Genomic DNA, 22,524 nt, shown 5'->3' with positions numbered 1-22,524 from the left:
TTTTTAAACATAGCTATACTAACTGCACTAACCACATCCTCTGGCAACAAATTCCAGAGTTTAATTGTGCATTGAGTAAAAAAGAACTTTCTCTGAGTTTTAAATGTGCCCCATGCTAACTTCATGGAGTACCCCCTTGTCTTTCTACTAGCCGAAAGAGTAAATAACCGATTCACATGTACCCATTCTAGACCTCATGATTTTAAACATCTCTATCATATCTCCCCCTCAGCCGTCTCTTCTCCAAGCTGAAAAGTCTTAACCTCTTTAGTCTTTCCTCATAGGGGAGCTGTTCCATTCCCCTTATCATTTTGGTAGCCCTTCTCTGTACCTTCTCCATCACAATTATATCTTTTTTGAGATTCGGCGACCAGAATTGTACACAGTATTCAAGGTACGTCTCACCATGGAGCGATACAGAGGCATTATGACATTTTCCGTTTTATTCACCATTCCCTTTCTAATAATTCCCAACATTCTGTTTGCTTTTTTGACTGCCGCAGCACACTGAACTGACGATTTTAATGTGTTACAACGCCTAGATCTCTTTCTTGGGTTGTAGCATGGGTTATTTTTCCCTATATGTATCACCTTGCACTTATCCACATTAAATTTCATCTGCCATTTGGATGCCCAATCTTCCAGTCTTGCAAGGTCCTCCTGTAATGTATCACAATCCGCTTGTGATTTAATTTGTGATTTAACTACTCTGAATAATTTTGTATCATCCGCAAATTTGATAACCTCACTCGTCGTATTCCTTTCCAGATCATTTATATATATATTGAAAAGCACCGGTCCAAGTACAGATCCCTGGAAGCACTCCACTTTTTATCCTTTTCCACTGAGAAAATTGACCATTTAATCCTACTCTCTGTTTCCTGTCTTTTAACCAGTTTGTAATCCACGAAAGGACATCGCTTCCTAACCCATGACTTTTTAGTTTTCTTAGAAGCCTCTCATGAGGGTCTTTGTCAAAACCCTCATGAGAATCCAAATACACTACATCTACCGGTTTACATTTATCCACAGATTTGTTAGGCAAGACTTCCCTTGGATAAATTCATGTCGACTGGGTTCCATTAAACCATATCTTTCTATATGCTCTACGATTTTGATCTTGAGAATAGTTTCCATTATTTTTCCCGGCACTGAAGTCAGGCCTACTGGTCTCTAATGATGCATCAAATTATGAGAAATCCTCATTGCTCTCCGCAGTTATTCCTATATAAGAGTTCAACGCTCGGGAAAGCAAAAAAGAAGTGCTGTGATTTCAATCATAGTTATTTTCCCGACTGCCCTTCCAGGGTACTCATGAGTTGTGCTGCTTCCACTGAGTCATATACATGGGTTTCATTTTGCCCGGTGACTTGAAGCTGCGTTGGAAATCGCAGCGTGAAGGCTATTTTGTGCTGAATCAATTTCACACAAATCAGAGTAAAAGCCTTCTGTTGTGCCGTGACTAGGGCCGAGTAGTCCTGGAATACCAGTATCGGGGTACCTTCATATTCCAGAGTGCGCTTCTTTATATATGCAAGTAAAATGTCCATTTTATGAACTGAATTAAGGAATTTCTCAATGACTGGACATGGCTTACTCCTGCCTGGCTGCTTTTGACCAAGATGATGGGTGCGCTCCACCCGTAACTCTCCATGCTTAGCGGGGAGATCCAGGGTATGTGGTAACCAAGATTCTAAAAGTTCGGTGAGGTCTACCTCACGGATATCTTCTGGGAATCCAATAAATCACAGGTTCCCCTTGCATGACCTGTTTTCCAAGTCATTGAGTTTTTTCCCTTGTCTCTCCATTTCAGATTTTAAATCAGTTAATTGCTACTCCAGCATAGCCACGCGGTCCTCGACAGTGGTTATACATGTTTCTGCTTCATGCAAGTGTGTTGTGGAGTCAGTTAACATCTGACTCATTTCATCAAACTTTTGATATAACTTGTTGAATTTAACATCAAGCGCTGTTACCACCTCTTCGACCAACTCAATTACCTTCTCCTCCCGAGATTCCAGGGATGGAGGAGCGCTGACACTCGCTGCCATTTTGTGGTCTGTGTGCCGAAATTTCTCCAGGTCATGCCATGGCAATTTTGCTGCCATTTATGTCTGCTGCTCTGGTTTATAAAACCAAAGATAATGGGCAGCACTGAGAAGGAGCCTATCTCCGTCCTGATCAGCGAGCCAAAAAAGTGTAAAACACAAAAAATCGAGGTGTTTTGGAGGGAGGAAACACGGAGTTCCATAGAAACACGTCCTACTCCTCCACCATGTCACATGATACCCCCCCCCCATCTGATCTGTATCCCCTTTTTAATGAAGGTACCTTCCATGTGATTCATTTGCAATTCAGAAAGTATCTTTCCTGAAGGCCAGCTCTATTGCAAGTTGTCTGTTTCATTACAAGCACTTTGTATATTTATTTATTTAGGTTTTTTATATACCGGCATTCATGACCAGGTCACATCATGCTGGTTTACATAGAAACAAGGGGTGCATCGAACAGTAGAACAAAACTGGTGCATGGGGGGAGCAGTTACAAAAAACAGGGTTATAAAAACTGGGAGAGGAAGAAAAGATGAATGGGGAGGAGTAAAAACTGTAAGGGGATAAAATAAGTAACTTATTTTATAAAATAAATAACTAAATTATTTTTATTTTATAAAATATTTATATATATATATATAAAAAATTCTGTTTGCTATATATATATTTATATATAGCTTATATATATATATATATAGCTTATATATATTATATATATAGCTGTTTGTTATATATATATATTTATATATATAATATTTTATATAAATATAAAATATAAATATAAAATAAATAACTAAATTATATATAAAATATATAACTAAATTATATATTTTGACAATGTTTTATATTCGATATCTATACATGTTATAAATGCATAACACTACAGAGAGTTTAGAATTGGTGTGAATGAGGAATGAGTGACTAGGGAAATTGATAAATATATGTGTGTGTTATTGTGCCAATTTTATTTTTTGAATTATTTTTTGAATAGTTTGATATTCTTTGCCATTGTATAATAAAGCTTGCAACATTAAGCATCTTTCAAATCATTTAAAATATTTGTGGTATTACTTACCCTATTTTAGGGTTCTGATGGATATACCATTTTAGATACCCACATATTTTTATTTTATTTAAAGCCGAGAGAGAGAATTATCTTACTTTACAACGTTAGCTATTTTCCCTTTTTTTTGTGCCTATACTGTCTTTTCTTCTTTCCCAGCTTCCCTCAACAGATATTTTCCTTGTTTCTTCCCTCTGTAGTACCTTACCTTATACCTTCTGAATTTTGCCCTTATCTTTTCAACCATACTTTTGATAAATATGTGGTCTTTTCTCTTTTGTAATTTACTTCCCCACAAAAAAGGCTTGTTGCCCTTATAATGAGGTTGTTAAAATTTTGCCCGCACTCTCTATGCCATCTTGATATTCCCACCCTGGAGGTGTCTCTCTAACGTACTCCCCCAAAGTTGGCAGTCTTCAGGTCTAGGACACTCATATTTTTGTGACCTCTCTTAGCCTCTGTTTTCATATTATTCCATTTAAAAAAAAATGTATCCACTTGTAAGTAACAGGTCCAATACTATTCCCTCATGTATGAGTTTGAAGAGAGTCCAGGGTATTCCTGATTCTAGCTGTAGCTGGCAGATATCTAGCAGGATCTTCCCCTTCATTACAGTCCTATGAATATCTTTGTTTAAATCTTTATCCAATTATTTTTTGTATCCTAAAGGTTGCAGATCACTCTGATGGAATGGAAGTTCTATTTCCCTTCTCTAGGTTTTAATACTTTCATGTTCTTGGTCTCTTTGAAGGCAGGAAGACGTTATAACATGGGAAAGTGTGCCAGAGTAAGCAGATTCCTTTCTTTCCACAATTCCATTGCCAAGAAGAAGTGGAAATATATGCACTACTAAGCAGTGAACATTTTTTTTTTCATCTTTCCCTTTAGCCTTAATCTATGTCCCTCCCCAGACAGCTTGCCTGTTTGGTTCAGATCATCCTCGATTGTCAAGGGGTGTCTCTTCTGAGACCCATCCTTAGTGTTGCATGTTGTCCAAAAGGAGACAACACAGTAGCACCAGCAGTCTTCCCTTCTCACACTTGAGTGATCACCGCCACAGTGTGTCCAAACCTGGCAGGCCCCAATGGATAGGCAATCCAAACTCAGATACCTCACACACCACAGAGCTATGAGCATTTTTTTCTGGCCCAATATACTTCTTGGAACAGTTACCTCTACTGCTTGTATGGTACGCTTAGCCATGGCTCTACCAGTTGTGCTTATAGCACCTGCTACCTCCAGAATCCAGGAGTCTAGGCTCTGCCAACCACAGCTTCAGCTCTTTACTACACAGAAGTTCTTCTCTCACAAGAGTTTCTCATGCCCACATGAGAGAGAAGAGGATTGTAGACTGAGAAAAGAAGGAAAACAAACAATAATGCCATCTCTTCCAACTTCTCTCTCTCACATCATTGTCAATTAGAGATGAGCTTCGCTTTTCTGGCTCGGGTCGTGTTTTGTTCGGGCGCTTCCTCACGGATCATTTTTTGCCAAAAATGAAACTGGAACCCGAACCCAAAACCGGAATAATTAAAAAAAACAAAACAAAACACGAATCGGGAAAAAAAACCCCACAAATTGGGAAAACCCCCCCACCCCAACCCTTAAATTTAACTTTCTTACACCCCCCCCCCCCACCATCCCCATCCCTCCCCAAGACTTACTAAAAGTCCCTGGTGGTCCAGCGGGGTACAACAAGCGATCTCTCCCTCCATGCCGTTGGCTAGCGCCATCTTGTGCTCCTACCATGTGACAAGGGATGACCAATGGCACTGGTAGCCCCTGTGACATTGTAAGGGCAAGGCTATCTGTGCCATTTTGAGTCACAGCAGGCCCGACAGCATGGAGGGAGAGATCGCTTGTGGGTCCCCGCTGGACTACCAGGGACTTTTAGTAAGTCTTGGGGAGGGATCAGGATGGTGGTGGTGGGGGAGTAAGAAAGTAAAATTTAAGGGTTGGGGTGGGTTTTGTTTTTTTTTAAATAAATGTGCCCCTCCCCCTGCACTAACCTGAAAAACGAATTTTCCCCGAAGCTCGGGGAAAAGCCGTTTCGTGGTTCAGGTCCCCCCGAACCACAACGAATTAGGCAATTTCATTGAAATTGCCTAATTCGTAATAAACGAATGCACATCTCTATTGTCAATTTACTGTTGCCCTAATCTAACTTTAATCAGGTGGTATTGCAAGTCTACTCTATACCCGCCTTGTTCCACTTCAATTCCATGATCACTTGCTTCAATCTTGCCCCTTAGACAAACAGATCCAAACTTAGCATGCAAAGGTGTTTTGCTCCATGACTTGAGCCACAGCCATATTAGTATTAGAAATGACAAGCTGTAACAGGTTTACTTGTAATGCTAGGCTTGGTAGATCAAGGCAATTAAAGTATCATCTTAAACCCATCTAAAGACGTGCATTACAAACCACAGAACATTTTTCATTCATGGGCTGCTGTGTTGTCTATGTATTTAGAATGAGCTGCAGATAACTAGGTTTCGGTCAAGTTGGTCCTATAGAATGGTGTCTGTGTATCCCAAATTTGCATGTATTAAAATATATTTCACTGGATATTGATTCACCCAATCTAAAAGTCTGCATTTTCTAAACAAGAAAACAGATGTTTCTTATAACGCAGTTCGTGAAGTATGCATGAGAGGCCAAAGTCAGTCACAACAAAATCCACCAGTGCCTGCAAAGGAATGGAATCCATTGAACCTCTGAGTCACACGTTCCCTTATTGAAGTCATTCATGTGGAAGCCAATATTAAAAGCAAACACCATATGCTGAAAGAAAGGCCATATTTAGTCTGCAGAGATTTACCAGCTAACAGGATAGTGAATGTCCATGACAGTCTTTCTTGCCTTTGTACTAAAAAAAATGTTTACAGGAGCAACATTTTTTGCACTGAACCCAACTGAAGCAAGGTCATGAGACAGCAACAAGCTTGCTTGCTGGATCCAGTAACAGGTGGTATTGATGCCATTAATCAAGCAAGCACAGCCTGGTGTGAACGAGAAAACCATTTTAGTCAAGAAGCTGCAATACACAGCAGGAGCTGAAGCATCATTTCCTTAACGGATCACAGATGTGCTGCTAAGGGGTCCTAAGATTTGCCTTACACGTGTGCGCGTGTATATATATTCCGGCATGATCATGATTAGAGCCACGCGTTAAGTGGCACCAACTTTTCTCTGTCCATGCCAAATTAATTTTTAGAAAAACACAGTGTACTGCAGAACAATGTTCCTACAAGTTTCTACTTTTCCCTATCAAAAGTGAGAACTTTTCTCCCACAGCTGTCTAATTTAGGATCCTGGCTCTTCTAGGCTGTAGTCGCCTCTCTGGGACTGCTGAGCACGTGCATCGCTCAACCACATGCCGGTGTAGGGAGGAAGGCAACAACTAACCTGACATGCTAGCAATGACCCCTTTTGGCTGCTTAAGAGTACCTAGGGGCCTAGCTTTGGAGGGAACAGAGCTCTGACCTCTTGGAGACAGAGGAATGTGAATTTTTACATACAAGGAGAGAGAGACAACCCCTCCCTTGTTGCACGGGCTCGGTTCCCTCTATGCTACAGCTTATGTATTTCCTGGTCTCAAAGAGAGGAACCTCTGTATTTATATTTACCCAAACATTTCTTGTTTTAATTCTTACACTTCAGGATTTTTTTTTTTTTTTTGCTAAAGCTGCCCATCAGGAGGAACTAGTTGTGATTTCCAAGGCAGTGCTGTTCTTCAGGTTTTTAAACGTGAGCAAAGAAACAACTGTAAGACTTATAAATCTGCTAATTACATCCAAGCGCATGCCTTTCTCACCTCCTTTCCCCCCTCCACCCCCCTCTCTCAAGGAAGTTACAGCAAAAGGCGCGCAACCATGGAATGGTTTCATTTTAGGATGGCAGGTAGTTGGCTGGCAGAGAGCACACACTGTTCCAGAAGCACACATTTCATATGCAAATATTTATAGTGCTTATTTAAGGGGGGGAGTGATAGAGAAAAGAAAAGAATTGCAATTGTCCAGCAAAACTAGAAAACTTCATTTTAAGGCTTCCAGCAGGGAAACTGTAAATAGTAGCAGAGGGCAGACTGTTAAATACAGCATTATTAATAAAACAGGAGGACTGAGCCGTTCCTTCTATGGTAACACGCACTTAGCCCCGCCATCTATGCATGGCTACAAACCATGGAGCCCTTTCAGGTAAAAGGCAGAGGCTTTCCACTGCTCAGGATTTTACCGGCATATTCGAAGGAAAGGGGGGAAATGGGCTGAGAGGATTAGTGACCAAAAGCTGTTAACGCAGGAATTCAGGAAACTACATCCTACTATAACCATGTTCCTCCTTCCAGGAGGGAAGGGGGAAAACGAGGATAATAAACAATTATTATTGTCTAAACAAGTCTCTTCTTAGACCACTTGTAGCACCCACCTCATCATTATATCCTTTACCACCTCAGTCATACTGGCAGCTGGAATGTCTGTTTGCACCCTCCACTTCCCTCTCAAAAGATTACAGGTTTCTGGGTTTAAAGAAAATTAGAGGCCCCACTAGCTGCTACTCCAGCCCTCTGCCGATCTCCGTAATAACCAAGAGTTCACCTGTCATTAGGGCTAATCTCTGCTTCTTCTTTTCTGTTTCTGGAAATATAATTAGGTTTCTGCAACTGCAATCACCTCTGTATTACCAGCCTGCTTCCTTTGTGCAGCACATTAACTGCGGACGTGAGGGCTTGGAGAATGTATCAGCACTAGCCGGCAGTTACCTGTTTGCCAATAATTGTGACCTTGTTCCAGAGGGAGAAGTCAGATAGATTGCCAGGTCTCCACGGCGAGGGTGAGTGATGGTGACGCGCACAATCACGTGCTCCAAGTAGATTACATGGTGGTTGGAGTTGTCAGCACAGCCCGTGGCTTTGTACACCGACCGTACGGCATTCTCAGGACGGATAGTTCTACACCAGGGAAAAACACAAGGAGGGGGAAAAAAAAAAACCAAGGAAAAAGCAAGCATCGTTTTTTTTATTACTGTCCTGATGTTTACATTTTTGGTAACCAAAAGCTTCAGAAGAATGCTAACATTGTTCTGACACCATCAGCCAACTGACTTTTATGGTACATAGTACATACACACTCAGCAACACTGGATTCTTAGGCTGTACAGCAGATGAAAATCATCAGCAAGACAATGCTAACCCAGCATGAGGCCTTTTGTTCCTTAACCGCTTAACTTGAAGAAAGCAATTCTCTAACAAGTGCCCAAAGCACAATCTGTATTTTGCTGGAAAATGTATCAAGTGAATTCTGCATACTACCTCCTAGGTAACTATCCATGATCCTCTCAAATGTTCTTTCCCTCTATTTTGGTTGCACTGGGTTAGCAAAGATAACAGCTGAACTCAAAATGCTTCATGAATTGGCTTTCACCAGTTCATGAAGCAAATGCGGGCGAATGAAATACATTCTAAAGAACCTGGGTTTTTTAAAGCATATAGAAACTGTTTTTAATTATTCAAAATAAAAAAAACCAACCCAGATTGACATATCAGGAGCAACATGAGAGCTTAGTTAATTGCAAGTTACTGCTTTGTAACTGCCTCATGAGAAAATAGCCTAGGGAATACCATCTTAAAATGCAATTCTCCTCAAAGCTACCTACCTCCTTTCAATGAAGTAACAAGGGGGCTGATGACCTCTAACACAGCTCAGTTTAAAACAAAAAAAAAAAAAAAGAGAGAGAGAGAGGGAGAGACACATGTAATGGGTTTATAAGGCTGTGGAACTGCACCCCTCAGACTGGCAGGTCTGTCCCATGTCGGCAGAAATGATGCACGCCCCAGAGTTGGCTCCCTGACTTCAAGGGCCTATTTTCTATTGGAATCCCATGGGCAGTCCTGCCATGATGTCAAGTGACTGACTCAATTTGGGTCATTCCTGCTACTGGATATGTGTGGATCAAGAAGCTTTAAACCTTATTCACAGAGTTTTGGTTTCTTTTAACGCACTTATTTAAAATTGGGCAAGGCATTTAATATTAATACCACTCCTCTCGTTCAGAAGGCTGTCCTTTCAGAATTCTGAAAGGGGACTGATCCTTTCACGGACATGTGACAGTGAAGGGATCCCTCAGTTGGCAGGGAGGGAACAACGGAACAGCCCTGCCGAAGGAGGTGAGGTTTTCTTCGGCTGAGGTTCCCTGGTGGGGAGGGGGCTTGGATTTGGAGGGATGCGAATTCTGCTGGGCTGGAGTTTATTTTAAGATGAGAGAGAGGGGGAGGGAGGAAGGAAGGACTTGCCAGGCTAACCCACTCAGCTTGGCCACATGAGGACAAGCAGGAGGGAGGGAGCTCCACTTGGGAGGTTAGGGAAATGTTTTTTTTCTTTTTTTACACTGTAAATTGTCATGCAAATAGGCCACAAGTCAAAAAAGCACATTTCCTCAGTTTAGTGTGCTTTTTTTTTTTTTTTTTTTACTCCTGGTCTATTTGCATGTTATTAGCTTCCTGCATTCCGAAGGGACTGCGCTTTTTAACGCCCACATTAAATAAAACCTGCATTAAAATGTAACTCAGTTTAGAATGGACTATTAGCCTATTCCTGACTTCTGTTTTGCTTTTATATGCATTGTTGTATGGCAATTTGTATAATATTTAGTTTTATCTGTTTTTATGATCTTGGTTTTATACTGATACTCATTTGATTTTATGTCATCTTATTGAGAATTGATTAGATTTGTGTGGAAAGACAGTATTCTACACCTAAGAGAGTTGTGAGCTAACTCATCTGTATGATGCAGCTCGTTGCTTCTGGAGGCATCTGGTGCATCATCTCTCTATTTCCCACGATTCAGAGGGTTTCTAGAATCATTTTGCAGCAGATAGCACAAATTGGATGCTCCCAGCCACAACAGAAAGCCTTCTCTCCAAACTCACAGTCCGCCTGAGCCAAAAACTTGTGACCCAGTCAGGAAGAGTAGGACACCAGCCAAATAAGAACCTGCACAAATTTCTGAGCCATGGAGTTTCCCTTTTCAGCACTAAGGGGATGATTTTGAAACATTTTATGCATTTAAAACTGGGCTTTACATAAGTTCACTTTATGCATGCTAAGTGGGCTTTTGAAAATTACTGCATTTATGTGCGTAAATCTTTTTGAAAAGTATCCCCTATGTGACTCTTTCACTTTTTAGAATCACCTCCCTCACACTCAGTGATGGCTGGCAGTTTCAGTAAAAACTGTGTACTCTGTTGGAAAGTTTGATGTATGCTTTGGTTTAAACCACAGAGAATGAACAACATGAAGGAAAAATTACACCGAATGTGCTTTAGGGAATATCATTCTGAGTGAGCATATATAGTAAATATTACTTGATTTGTCTGTCTGTGCTCTCCACGCATATGTGTTGTGCAGGAACTGTTGTCCACTTTTCTGCTTCTATCACCATGGCTTCAGCATCCATCAACCCAAATCCATATAGGTGGCTCACTGTCAGAAACATACAGAACTGTTATATTAACACCTACCAAAATACCTGGGGTGAGGATATCTCACACTTCCTAGCAGGCACCATTCAGCTACGAACACATCTACAAGTAAAACATGGGTTAAAGTGCAAAAGAAAGTACCGACCATCTTTGGGGCATTCCAGAACTTTCAAGCTTGTCATGGTTAGATGTATTAACCAAACGATGAATACAGAACAGTCATATGTACAGCCCTGGTATCTCAATTCTTTAATGACAATTGATAAAGTACCAAGAAAATTTATTTTTACCAAGGATGTATTTACACATTTTAAACACATCATATATAAAGATGTATTTACAAATTTTAAACACAGCATATATAAAGATGATTACAACATCTGTAGAGTGCCACTTTCGAAGCGAGAGGCTGCATTACTTGTTCAAAGAGCTGAATTAAATATGGGGGTAGACTGGCAGCTGACCTGCAACGCTGCACTTAATAACTATACTTCAACCACTAGGGCTACATTGCTGTGCTTTTTACATATAAACACAAATAAAATAAAATACATAAATAAATTAGATAGTTATCAGATTATCAGTTTTTATCAATAGCAAAGGGAGCTAGAAAAATCATATGGTTCTGTAGTCAGCAACTGTTTGATCACTGTCCAATTAAAGACAATCATTCATTAATAAACTCCATCTCATATACTTCTCACATCAAATATGGAAGTTATGCAGATGCAAGGTTATATTCCAGCAGTACAATTATTTCTTTTTAGATCCTGATCAGTTAACCTCATATTTGCAAGGCTACTAGCCTATAGTTCCAGGGGGATTAAGGATTATTTTCTGCATAGCAATCCAGCTCTCTCCTTTTCAGTTAATATAAAATAATGCAGCTAGAATCATCTTAAAATTCTTACATACCATCTTCTAATTTCTCGAGTCTCTCCATTGGCTCTGATCTCATTCCACTTAGTATTCAAACTCCTCACAATGCCCTTTGAAGTTCTTCACGCCATTGCTCATTGTATATCTCATCTATCTCTCCCTGCACTTCCACCTGTCTCTTACCCCAACCCACTTATCTCCTTAGAGAGCAATTTTCAAAGCCATTCCCGTAGGCAAATAGTGCAGGGTAAACACTAGGGACCCTAAACAGGATGTGTGTCATAAACTTGAGGCCTACTGCTATACGTACAGACTGAGCAAAATGTGCAGGCCCAAAGCAATATAAACATGGAGTTTGCAGCCATGTGATGATTTTGGCAACTTTATAAGAGACTGTTTGTCACACAGAGGAGCAAAGACTGTGTTTGTTTCTTCATATCAGAGAGTTGTCATCGCCTTCCAATGTGAGAAGAGAATCTTGGATGAGAACTGTGAAACATATCCTTGGTAAAAACTTTGTATCCAGCTATGAAATGGGTATTGCTCTAGTATCCTTTTTGCTAACAAACTCTCTGAACTTCATTAATCCGTATGAGAATATTCCTATGTATTGGGACTCAGATATCATTTGCATCCCACCAATCCTCTGTCTATAGGAAATGGTGACATCCAATCAAGATCAACACTGGACCTTAAGCAAACTGAATATTCAATGAGGTCTGATTCTGAGAAAAGGGACTGAGTTAACCAGAAGATGGTCATCTGAATGGACATTACCTGAAAGACTCTTTTTAAGGGCTTTTTTCACGCTTTCCTCACGGACTACCCAAAAAATTGGTTTTGAGAGCTTTGCTGCCAGAACTGACTGTGCAGGTCACAACAACTATTACTTGTAAGCTAAGACTGAGTTCTTACTCAGCACAGTTGCTCTGTAATGTGAAATAAACTGTTTTGCCAATTATTCCCTTGAAAGACTTTTGGCCAGTTAGTAAATCTTATCCATTCTGCTGTCATATTTCACAGAGACATTGATGAGGTTTTCTGGGTTTTAACTGTTATTCAACATAAGAGGCTTCGCTGGATTACCCCATGGTGTTGAGACAGCATCCTGTTATAAGAGTGACCCTGGACTTGTGCAGTACCTTGAAGGGTGAGAACACTGGCTTAATTACTTTTCAGATGGGCTTAGTAGCTGGCACTGCATAATTCCTAAGTGCAAAGTTGAGTTTAGATAATGCTTAAACTCTGATTATCTTTTATTACACTGCCTTGCGCTGTAAAACTTAACTAAACCAAAAGGAAAAGAAATATCTGTACTGTTTTAAACATTGTTTTCCCTTATGATGATAATAAACTGATTGAATACCTCTTCAAAGTGTCTGTATCTGCTTCTTAAAACTAATGAATTAATTTCATAAGGTTATTGTTTAAATCTAGTAATGTACTGTAAGGTTATCCACACCAGATACTCCTACAGGATTAGGGATTATTCTGTTTTCTGCACAAGAATCCAGCACTTTCCTTTCCAGTCAATGTAAAATATTGCAGTTAGAATCATCTTGCAATCCTTACACCCCATCTACCCCTTTTCTCGAGTCTCTCCATTGGGTCTGATCTAATTCCACTTAGTATTCAAACTCCTCCCTTTGAAGTCATTGAGGCCATTGCCCACTGTATATCTCATCAGGCATCTCTCCATTCACTTCCACCTGTCCCTCACCCCCACCCACTTATCTCCTTACAGGGCAATTTTCAAAGCCATTTCCATAGGTAAAACACCTCTTTACCTGTAGAAATATTGCTCACCTTATGTGCTGGTAAAATTACCCCAGCAGGACGATTGGGCGGGGCTTGCAAGCATGCACATATTTTTTCCACAAAAATACTCACACAAAATAAAGGTGCAAAGTTATGTGGGTACTTTTTTCTTAGGCAATTTTTAAAAGGAAAGTTCTCTCTGGAACTTGGTCCCTTTTTGTTTTTTTGATGTGCCCCATCCTGCTGCTCTTAAATTGCACCTCAAAACTTGCTACTTCTACTAGAATGTTTATCATGGTTCCTCAGGTTCCCTATTAAGCGGTCATTCTGCACCATTCAGTGCTTCACATCTTGTCACACCAAGGAAGCTGGTATATGAAGAAATAAACATGACTTCAACTGCATCTGCAATTAAGAGTAATGCAAGCAGCAAGACTGAATGTGATAGAACCAGTTTTAGGCAGCATGCAATAGAAGGGAAGGAGGGGAGAGACAGGCAGCAAAGGACAGAGAGTGAGTCACTCGCTGTAATTGCTGTTAGGATTTTGGGAGCGAATATTCCAAGACTGGATCACAAAAATGTGTAACCTTACTATACAGTGAAATTGACTGCAAACGCCTACCACTTGATAGGCGCGCTTTTGGCGCCGCTTGGATTTGTGTCTAATTTGAATACTGAGTCGAGCGGATTGCGACCCAAAATGCGTGCGCGTCAAATGAGCGGGTGCCAGACACTGCCGCACTTTTTTTTACGCATCGGTACTGTATCGGCCTGTATAAAAGTAGGCACATCGCCTGTGCTGATAGTTTTCTATTTTATGGTTTACTTTTTCCTTAAAGTGCAATATACTAAAATAGCATTTTATTATTTATTTAAAAACATTTTCTATACCGTCATTAAGTTATTTACCATCATAACAATTTACAAAAAGGAACATATAGTAGGGTATAATTAGTACTTTACAAAAAAGATGCCAGTAGTATTCGGTAACATAGAAATGTTAAAAACTAGTTGAATAATGATATATATTACCTATTGATACATGACTCATGGGTGAAGCACATGTGATTCATTCTAGCCTTTTCAGTTGTTTTTACGATTATCAGTGTGATAAAAATAATTTCCAAGTAGGTATCTGGAGATTATGTGTTGGGCATTTTATGCCAGCTGTACCTTACTTATTTTTACCGTTCTCTTTGTAAAAGGCTTGTTTGAAAAGCCAGGTTTTCAGATTTATTTTAAACAATTTGAGATTTCTCTGTAGTCTTAGTTCTAGAGGCATAGTGATCCATAAAATGGGACCGGCCAGTGACAGAGCTCGCTCCCTGACCTGGGTCAGTCTTCCCGTATTTACTGACAGGATAGTTAAGAGTGCTTTGTTTGCTGATCTTAAATTTCTATGAGGTACATGTACTCTTAGTGCTGTGTTCAGCCATTCTGCTTTTTCGTCATGGATCAGTTTGTGTATGTGCACAGTGCTTTGAATTGAACTCTTTGTTCGACTGGTAGCCAATGTAGTTCCGCTAGTGTATCTGTAATGTGATCCCTTTTCGTTTTCCCCGTGAGAACTCGTGCTGCCGAGTTCTGTAATATTTACAGTGGTCTTATTGATGTATAAGGCAATCCTAGCAAAAGTGCGTTGCAGTAATCAGTGCTCGCAAAAATTAATGCTTGAAGTACCATGCAAAAGTTTGATAGTGTCAGCAGTGGTTTTACTTTCGTAAGTACCATTAGTTTGGCATACCCTTCCTTAACTTTTAGAGATATGTGTTGTTTGAGGTTTAGTTCTGTGTCTATTATCACACCGAGGTTGTGCACTTTCAATTTTATTATTGAAATATCTTAGCCTTTGATATAAGGCCTGAAACAGACACTTTGGAAGCTTTGGATTTGCAGAGCTCTTTCAAAATCAGCTTGGTGTGCTGGAAGCAAAGGTTTTCTGCTTTAAAATGACCTAACTGGTTAACATTTGTTTGTGCTTTAGAGGACAGCTGGTTTAGAGGTAGAATTTACCTCTCTCTACTGTTGGCCTCAAGTACTCCTAATTGGTGGGTTGGTCTGTGTCGTACTGCTGAGAACAAGTGAAATCTGACTTGTCCGCAATTTTTGGGTGGGAGGTTGCATGACCTGGAGTAGGTTCAGAATTAAGTGCTAGAAAGTCTAAGTTGATCAGGAGATGGAGTGGTGAACTGGCAAAGAATTGGCAAACTAATGATTTCAAGTATTTGTGCGCAGGTACCATTCCTCCACGTTATTTTTTTAATGCCTAAAATATATGTGCTTATGTTTATAAACTAGGTACAGAAAGTATGCATTTTCTGAACTACATGGAATTTTATAAACTGTGACACTCTCACCATACAATGTATAAAATACTAGCATCAATCTCCACATGTCCACCTATATATGCAAATGCAGTTCTGCAAATAGGTTTGAAAATTAGGCTTCCATGTGTCTCCATACTGTGCTGTGGACATCTGATATGCACTGTAGAAATCTTGAGAAGAACTGTAGAAAACCTGGAAATGATTAACCCACCTCTTGAGAATTTCTGAACTATGCTATTTTCTTTCAAGGAACATTCTCCATATGACCATGGATAAGTCTGTGATGTGAACCATTAATTGGAAATTATTTCATACAGCTATAACATTGTAAACATCTTGCAAGGAGGAGAAAAATAAGGTCTGGTTCAAAGGTCACTACACCTGTTTTCGGTAACAGAAGAAATACCAAAGCACAAAAAACAACTGCAGCTGGAACATCAAAACATGCCAGCAGACAATTGTGCTGCTAAACCGTCCCGTGGAGAAAGCTTCCAGACAGCTGATATGCGGCTGTCTGCACCACCTGGACTTCAAAGACCCTGCAGCTGCAGGTAGCGAGACAGCCCCATCATTTCCAAAGACTAAATAAGTATTTAGAAAAGAAAAATTATAAAGTTGGCCAAAGTACTAGTTCATCCCCTTTAAAAAGGCAAGATTTCATCTTTGGTTTTCATTTTTTTTCAAGCCTTTGCAAATCCTGCCCCCTTCACTGTTGATGAGCCATGATTGCTATGTATGATAGTAACTGAACCTCCAAAGGCAGAGGGAGACGGAATTCCTCTGACAGCATGGCTATAGGTTTTGCAGGTCACTCAGAACCTCTAAACCTCTACTTTATGCTGTAGGTACTTTCTAGAGCCATTAGACTTTGAAAGAAAACAAAATTCATACTTGAGTTTAGTGGAAACAAAAAGCTGACACTGTGCCTTGGTGCTCACAGAGAGGCAGTCCAGATTCCTTGATCATGTTTGGGGCTCTTGTGGCTGCTACATATATGCTTGGTCAAACAGAAACCCAAACATTAATCAAGTGTTATTTTCTAATAGAGCTTTAGGTTTTTTATCCATTTACAAAAACATTATTGATCCTTTACAGACCAATTTTCACCTTTTAAAACCCAAACCTATGTCTCTATATATGTAGTGCATGCCTGCAACAATATAAATATAATATTTTATTTTATCTCATCTTATTACCATAGTGCTCAAGATTTAGAACAGCAATTAATGTAAATATAAAATCAATTAAAATCTATAAGCAATATAATCACTTACAATGAATATCATAAAATAAAAAAATTTATCAAATTACAAAAACAGAATAAAATAAAACTCTTTTTATCCCTTAAAATAATAAGCAATATAAAACACAATAAATACCATAAAATTAAACAATCAAACATAATTCTACAATATCCATCCCTTCTACTAAAATCAATTTACTAGCAAAATCAGCTGCCATAGTGTTAGTGAAAAAGCCATGTTTTTGATGAATGTTTGAACATCAGTCAGTAGTGAGTCAGAGATCTTTAGGGAGAAAGTCTGAGATAGCACTGTTGGCTCAGTGTGCTGTGGCGGTCAAAAAAGCAAACAATGTTAGGAAGGGAATGATGAATTCAATGGAGAATGTTATAATGGCTTTCTATTGCTCCATGGTGAGACTGCACCTGAATACTATGTGCAATTCTGGTCACCACATCTCAAAAAAGATATAGCTGCACTGTAGACGGTACAGAGAAGGGAGACTAAAATGATAAAGGGGATAGGACGGCTCTTCTATGAGGAAAGGCTTAAGAGGTTAGGGCTGCTTAGCTTGTAGAAGAGACGGCTGAAGGGGTAAATGTGAATTGGTTATTTACTCTTTCAAATATAATGACTAGGGCGTATTCCATGAAATTAGCAAGTGGCACATTTATAACAAATTGAAGAAAATTCTTTCACTCAATGCATAATTAAGCTTTGGAATTCATTGCCAGAGGATGTGGTTAAGGCAGTTAGTATAGCTGGGTTTAAAAAAGGTTTGGATAAATTCCTGGAGGAGAAGTCCATAAACCTCTATTAATCAAACTGCCTTAGGGAATAGCTACTGCTTATTACCGGTTTTAGTAGCATGGGATCTAATTAATGTTTGGGTATTTGCCAGCTACATGTAACCTAGACTGGATACTGTTGGAAACAAATGCTGTGTTTGATGAACCCTTAGTCTGACCCAGTATGGCAATTTCTTATGTTCTTAAGCAGTCCTGAAGATAAACTGATCCCACATCACAGAGTGTCTCAAGGTATTCCTAAATTTAAACCATAAGTGACTATCTTGAAATAAGTATGGCACCAATGTAAAGTCATGCCATCAACACACCCTTCCCAATTTTAAACCTCCTCCCTCTGTTGGTGACCTACTGCAGTTTCAGCAGGGTCATTACTACTTGACCAATATGAATGGGAAACGTCTTCTGCGGAAAGGAAAGTCTCATCAATGCTTCAGGAATCATTTATAGTAACATAGCTGAGGACAGCAGATAAAGCTCAGTTGGGCTCATTTAGTCTGCCTATTTGAAATTCTCCTGGTTTTGTATCACTATGGGTAGATTTAAAAAAATTCCCAAATGGAAATCAACACCAGCCCTCCACTGCACCCTCATGTCTTCTTCCCAACTTCTCAATTTCACCATTGCCCTCCCCATTTGTTCAAAGCATGTCCAAAATCTGTCACAGTGCTAGCCCCCACTACCTCTGCTGGTAGGCCAGATCTAGTCTTTTTGTCTGAGTCTTACAAGACCAATACTTAATCTAATCCAGGATCCCCATGTCTTATTACCAAGTTTTGAAATAAGCCCCTACAGTCACTATAATTAGCATAGTTGTCTAAAACATCTTTCCTCCCCATACTCATTTATGTTTGGATTTTAACTATGGTCACTCTGTGTGGGCTATCCTAGCCTTCTTGGAAGCTTGTTGCAGCTGTACCACTGCTGTTTAGGGTTGAAACCGGATAATCTCAGTACATATAGTCCACACTCCATGCCCCCCTTGTCTAGCATTGTATTATAAATAGCGGCAAAAACTAGTGAGACTGTTGCTCCTTAGGGCCCTATGGTCTTACTAGACAGTGCCTCACCACCACTAACCTGACGGCACAAACCCAGTTGGCACTAGCCCAGCTGTCTCATGGCCTGAAGCATTGCTAGGACATGCTTCCTTTATCTGCCCAGTCTCCTTGACCACTTCTTCCCTTGCCTCTGCATTTCTGAGGATAAAGGGTGGGTTGTTTGAAATACTGCAACATGCATTACCGCCATTTCAGCAAACTGGCTTCACTGCACCACCAATTTGAGAGGTGAGCTTAGCACTCTGGCCATCTGAGTATGATCTCTAGGTTTACAGATTGTATAAAGAATAACCTGAACTATAAATGATATCTGTAAACGATGGGGGAATTTTCAAAACTTTAAGCAAGTAAAAATTAGCATATACGCGCTTAAGTAGCTTCTAATTGCGTATTCTACCTTTTATAAAATTAAAAAATACAAGCCTTTTTTCACTTTTGTGTGTACATATATGCACATAAAGGGGCAGTCTAGAAGCATTCTGGGGAGGGACCAGCACGTATGTGCATAAGTTGCTATTTTAAAAGGTACTTGCGCATGTATATTTGCCAACTTACTTGTGTATTTTTACACCAGCCAATTATCTGGTGTAAGTGATATTAAACATGTTTATGGTGTAGTACTGACTGGGTGTGAAGTCTGGGTGAACTGGAAGGAGTTTAGGCTAAAGAACCAAGAAGGTCTCAATGAACTGGCAAAAGAGGCGGTGAACTATTGGACTAATTGGTAAACTGGTTAATTTCATTTACACGTGCACATTTTAAAACTGGCTGACTTACACATGTAAATTGGGACTTGTGCAAGTAATCCTACTTTACTTTCATGCATAAAATATACATGCAAATATTTTAAAATAAATAGGAAAAATACATGCATTCAATGCATTGATATATGTGTTTTCAATGCACTGCTTATAGTCGTGCATAAGCATACATATTTGTATGTTGTGGGGAAGAGATTTGTGTATTTTATAAAATACACATATGCCGGCTCGCGGCCACATACAAGCGTACATACTGCCATGCGCATTTGTTTGAAAGTTATCCTCTCTGCATTTTAAGAAGCAGCGCCAATCTTCCTCAGTTTCCCTTTCCCCATTTAAAATGGACCTCTCTATGCTTCCTGAATAAATTTGAGTTTAGCTCTGGAAATGAGCTCATTCTTGCAGATCTGGAAAATTTAATTGGAATTAACAATTATTATCTCGCACAAAACGTCTCTAATGGAGCCAAACAGATTTACCTCATTTATCTAATGGGACCACAATTTTAGACAGGGTTTTATTTTCAGAGCTGCAGTCTTGCAAACCTTTTCTTACATCAATTCAGTGCTAGAAGGTCCTGCCCAAATGAAATAAATAAATAAAAGCCTCACTGTTCAAACAGCATATCCATCATTGCTCATCAGATTGTTTCCAGTAATCATAAATCTATATTTTTCTGTTCATGCTGGGAGAAATTCATTTGCTTCTTGTGAAGTTAGTAAAGATACATTTCAGGATACATTCTTCAGATGATAATGTACAGGTGAGAAGCACTTACTTATCACAGAAATGCCAAATGCTAAGAATGCGAAAGCAAGTTGTGAGTGAATTCAAATTCTAGCCAAGTGGTCAGATCTGATCTTAGATGGAACTCCTAGGGCAGCATGGACATCCACTGGACTCTGCACACTTAATGCCTGTGGCGCTGCTTTGTAAAGCAAGCTGCGGTCAGCAGGAGAAAGTATAGAGAGAGATGGTGGAAGGATGGCATGAAGCTGCTAGCAATCAGGTTGCAAGAATTAATGCTATTTTGGATACTGGATGGATCAATAAGGTTATCCTGAAGCTCAAAGCACCAGTATATAAGGAAACCCAGTTTCAGAGCTCTGTACTGAACATACAAACATTCAACTAATGCAGGGTTTTTTTCTCACAGCTGTGCTGGCTGCTATGTACTTAGCAGCCAGTGCTGTGATGAAAGCAAACAGGTTTCAGTTAGGAAACTGACTTTCTGCTCTCTGCCTCTTCTTTTTCACGTTTAACATGGCAGCCAGATGCTGCACTGCTATAAATTTTGTGTTTAACAAATGTGGAAAGCATAAATAAGCCCTTAAATTTGTCATGATGCTGTGCACCCTACTCCACCCTTGTTCCTACAATTCAGAGAAATTATGCTGACAGACAAGGCTATGGAAATGAACTTAAAATGCCCTATATCTCACAAAATTCCTCTTTCCATGTTCTACGCCTTGCTAAGACTATCCTCTTGTAAATTCTCCTAGCCCACCAAGCATAGGTTCATGAAACACTATTCCCTACAAAATCAGACCTCTTCTAGCTGAGATCGCAATGTAATAAGATCGGAGTAAAAAAAGCGTGCACTAAAAAGAGTTAACTGCAAATGCAGTAAATTAATGGTAAGCTAATGAATTGGGAGTTTTCTTTTAAACATGTTGACCCAAACATATGTGCATAAAAATATGCATAGCACATTTAAAACATGATTTATACAGCTAAATCAAGTTTTCTGCACAGAAATCGTGTTATGAACAGAAATCATGTTTTCTCTGTATAATTCCCAAGTACAGGATTCCTGTACCACGATCCTCAGGTTCAGCCCTATACAGTATTAGCAAATAGACAGGCATCAGCTAGTGTCAATTCTATTCCCTCAAAATTAGCTAGCTGTGAATACACCACAGATCAATCCCGATAAATTACTGTTAATAACAAACTTTATTTAAACCACTATAAAATGAAAAGTTTTTCTTATTTTTTTGTTTTTTTGTTTTAAAGAGACATGGACCTCAGCACTGGTAAAACAGGTTAATTAACCAAGTTTTTTTATGAACCAGTAGACTCAATCACGGGTCTCAATTTTGTCTCTTTTTTTCTTTTTTTAGATTAAAATGTGTTTTGTAATTCTTAAAGGAAATGATCTTTCATTCCTCATGTAATGCGTTATGAATAGTACCAAATGGCAATGCTCAATACTGGTTAAAGTTCATTTGTAATTTGCATTGCTTCTGCCGAAATACAAAAAACCGCTGACGAGCTTGTAGTTCATTGCCGCGGCAAACATTCTTTAACTGCTGACTTGCGTACTATTCTGAAATTTCAGAATTGATTTGTTGGTTTGAAGCCCATATCAATAAGATTTTTACCACAACATAGATGAGACTGATTCTTTAAATCTCTGTCTTGAAAAATGAAATTGTTGCACTTATCTTTGAGACTCGTAGCTGTTTCTTTTCAAGCCTAAAGCGAGTCTGTGCCAATTGTCCCCGCCTGTAAGGCGGGGACAATTGGTACTATAACGCATTACATGAGGAATTGGTATATAACACATTACATGAGGAATGAAAGATCATTTCCTTTAAGAATTACAAAACACATTTTAATCTGAAAAAAGAAAAAAAGAGACAAAATTGAGACCCGTGATTGAGTCTACTGGTTCATAAAAAAACTTGGTTAATTAACCTGTTTTACCAGTGCTGAGGTCCATGTCTCTTTAAAACAAAAAAACAAAAAAATAAGAAAAACTTTTCATTTTATAGTGGTTTAAATAAAGTTGGTTATTAACAGTAATTTATCGGGATTGATCTGTGATGTATTCACAGCTAGCTAATTTTGAGGGGGATCAGCCCTATACAGTAACACTAGATCCAGAAACCTTAATTTCACTTCTGACCAGAAGTTAAATATCCAGCATTAAGAATGCACGAGTTAAGCCTACATTTCTCTCTGCACTGGAAAATAATAGCTAATGCCTTGATTAACATGGGATTTGCATGGAGGAGTGTTAATTTGTATTCTTGTTAAATTGGAAGTAATATTGCCCACACAAAAAGGTTCCCACAACCATAAATTAACATG

At 39.3% G+C, this 22,524-nt stretch overlaps 1 protein-coding gene across 2 annotated transcripts in view; it reads right to left on the bottom strand.

Annotated features, from left to right (window-relative positions):
• The window catches only part of PCSK5 (proprotein convertase subtilisin/kexin type 5), an 893,215-nt gene that overhangs the window by 345,783 nt on the left and 524,908 nt on the right, over nucleotides 1-22,524 (bottom strand). For both annotated transcript variants that reach the window (XM_029616187.1, XM_029616196.1), the window contains exons 11-12: nucleotides 10,478-10,595; nucleotides 7,877-8,065 (exon numbers count right to left, since the gene is read on the bottom strand). In XM_029616187.1, coding sequence (XP_029472047.1) covers nucleotides 7,877-8,065; nucleotides 10,478-10,595 — 307 coding nt within the window. The remainder of the gene's footprint in view (nucleotides 1-7,876; nucleotides 8,066-10,477; nucleotides 10,596-22,524) is intronic.

Source organism: Rhinatrema bivittatum, chromosome 1 (genome assembly GCF_901001135.1).
Source record: "Rhinatrema bivittatum chromosome 1, aRhiBiv1.1, whole genome shotgun sequence".
In the NCBI taxonomy this organism is placed as follows: Eukaryota; Metazoa; Chordata; class Amphibia; order Gymnophiona; family Rhinatrematidae; genus Rhinatrema; species Rhinatrema bivittatum.
Note: the sequence above shows the minus strand (reverse complement) of the source record. Positions and strands in the feature narration are given on the sequence as shown.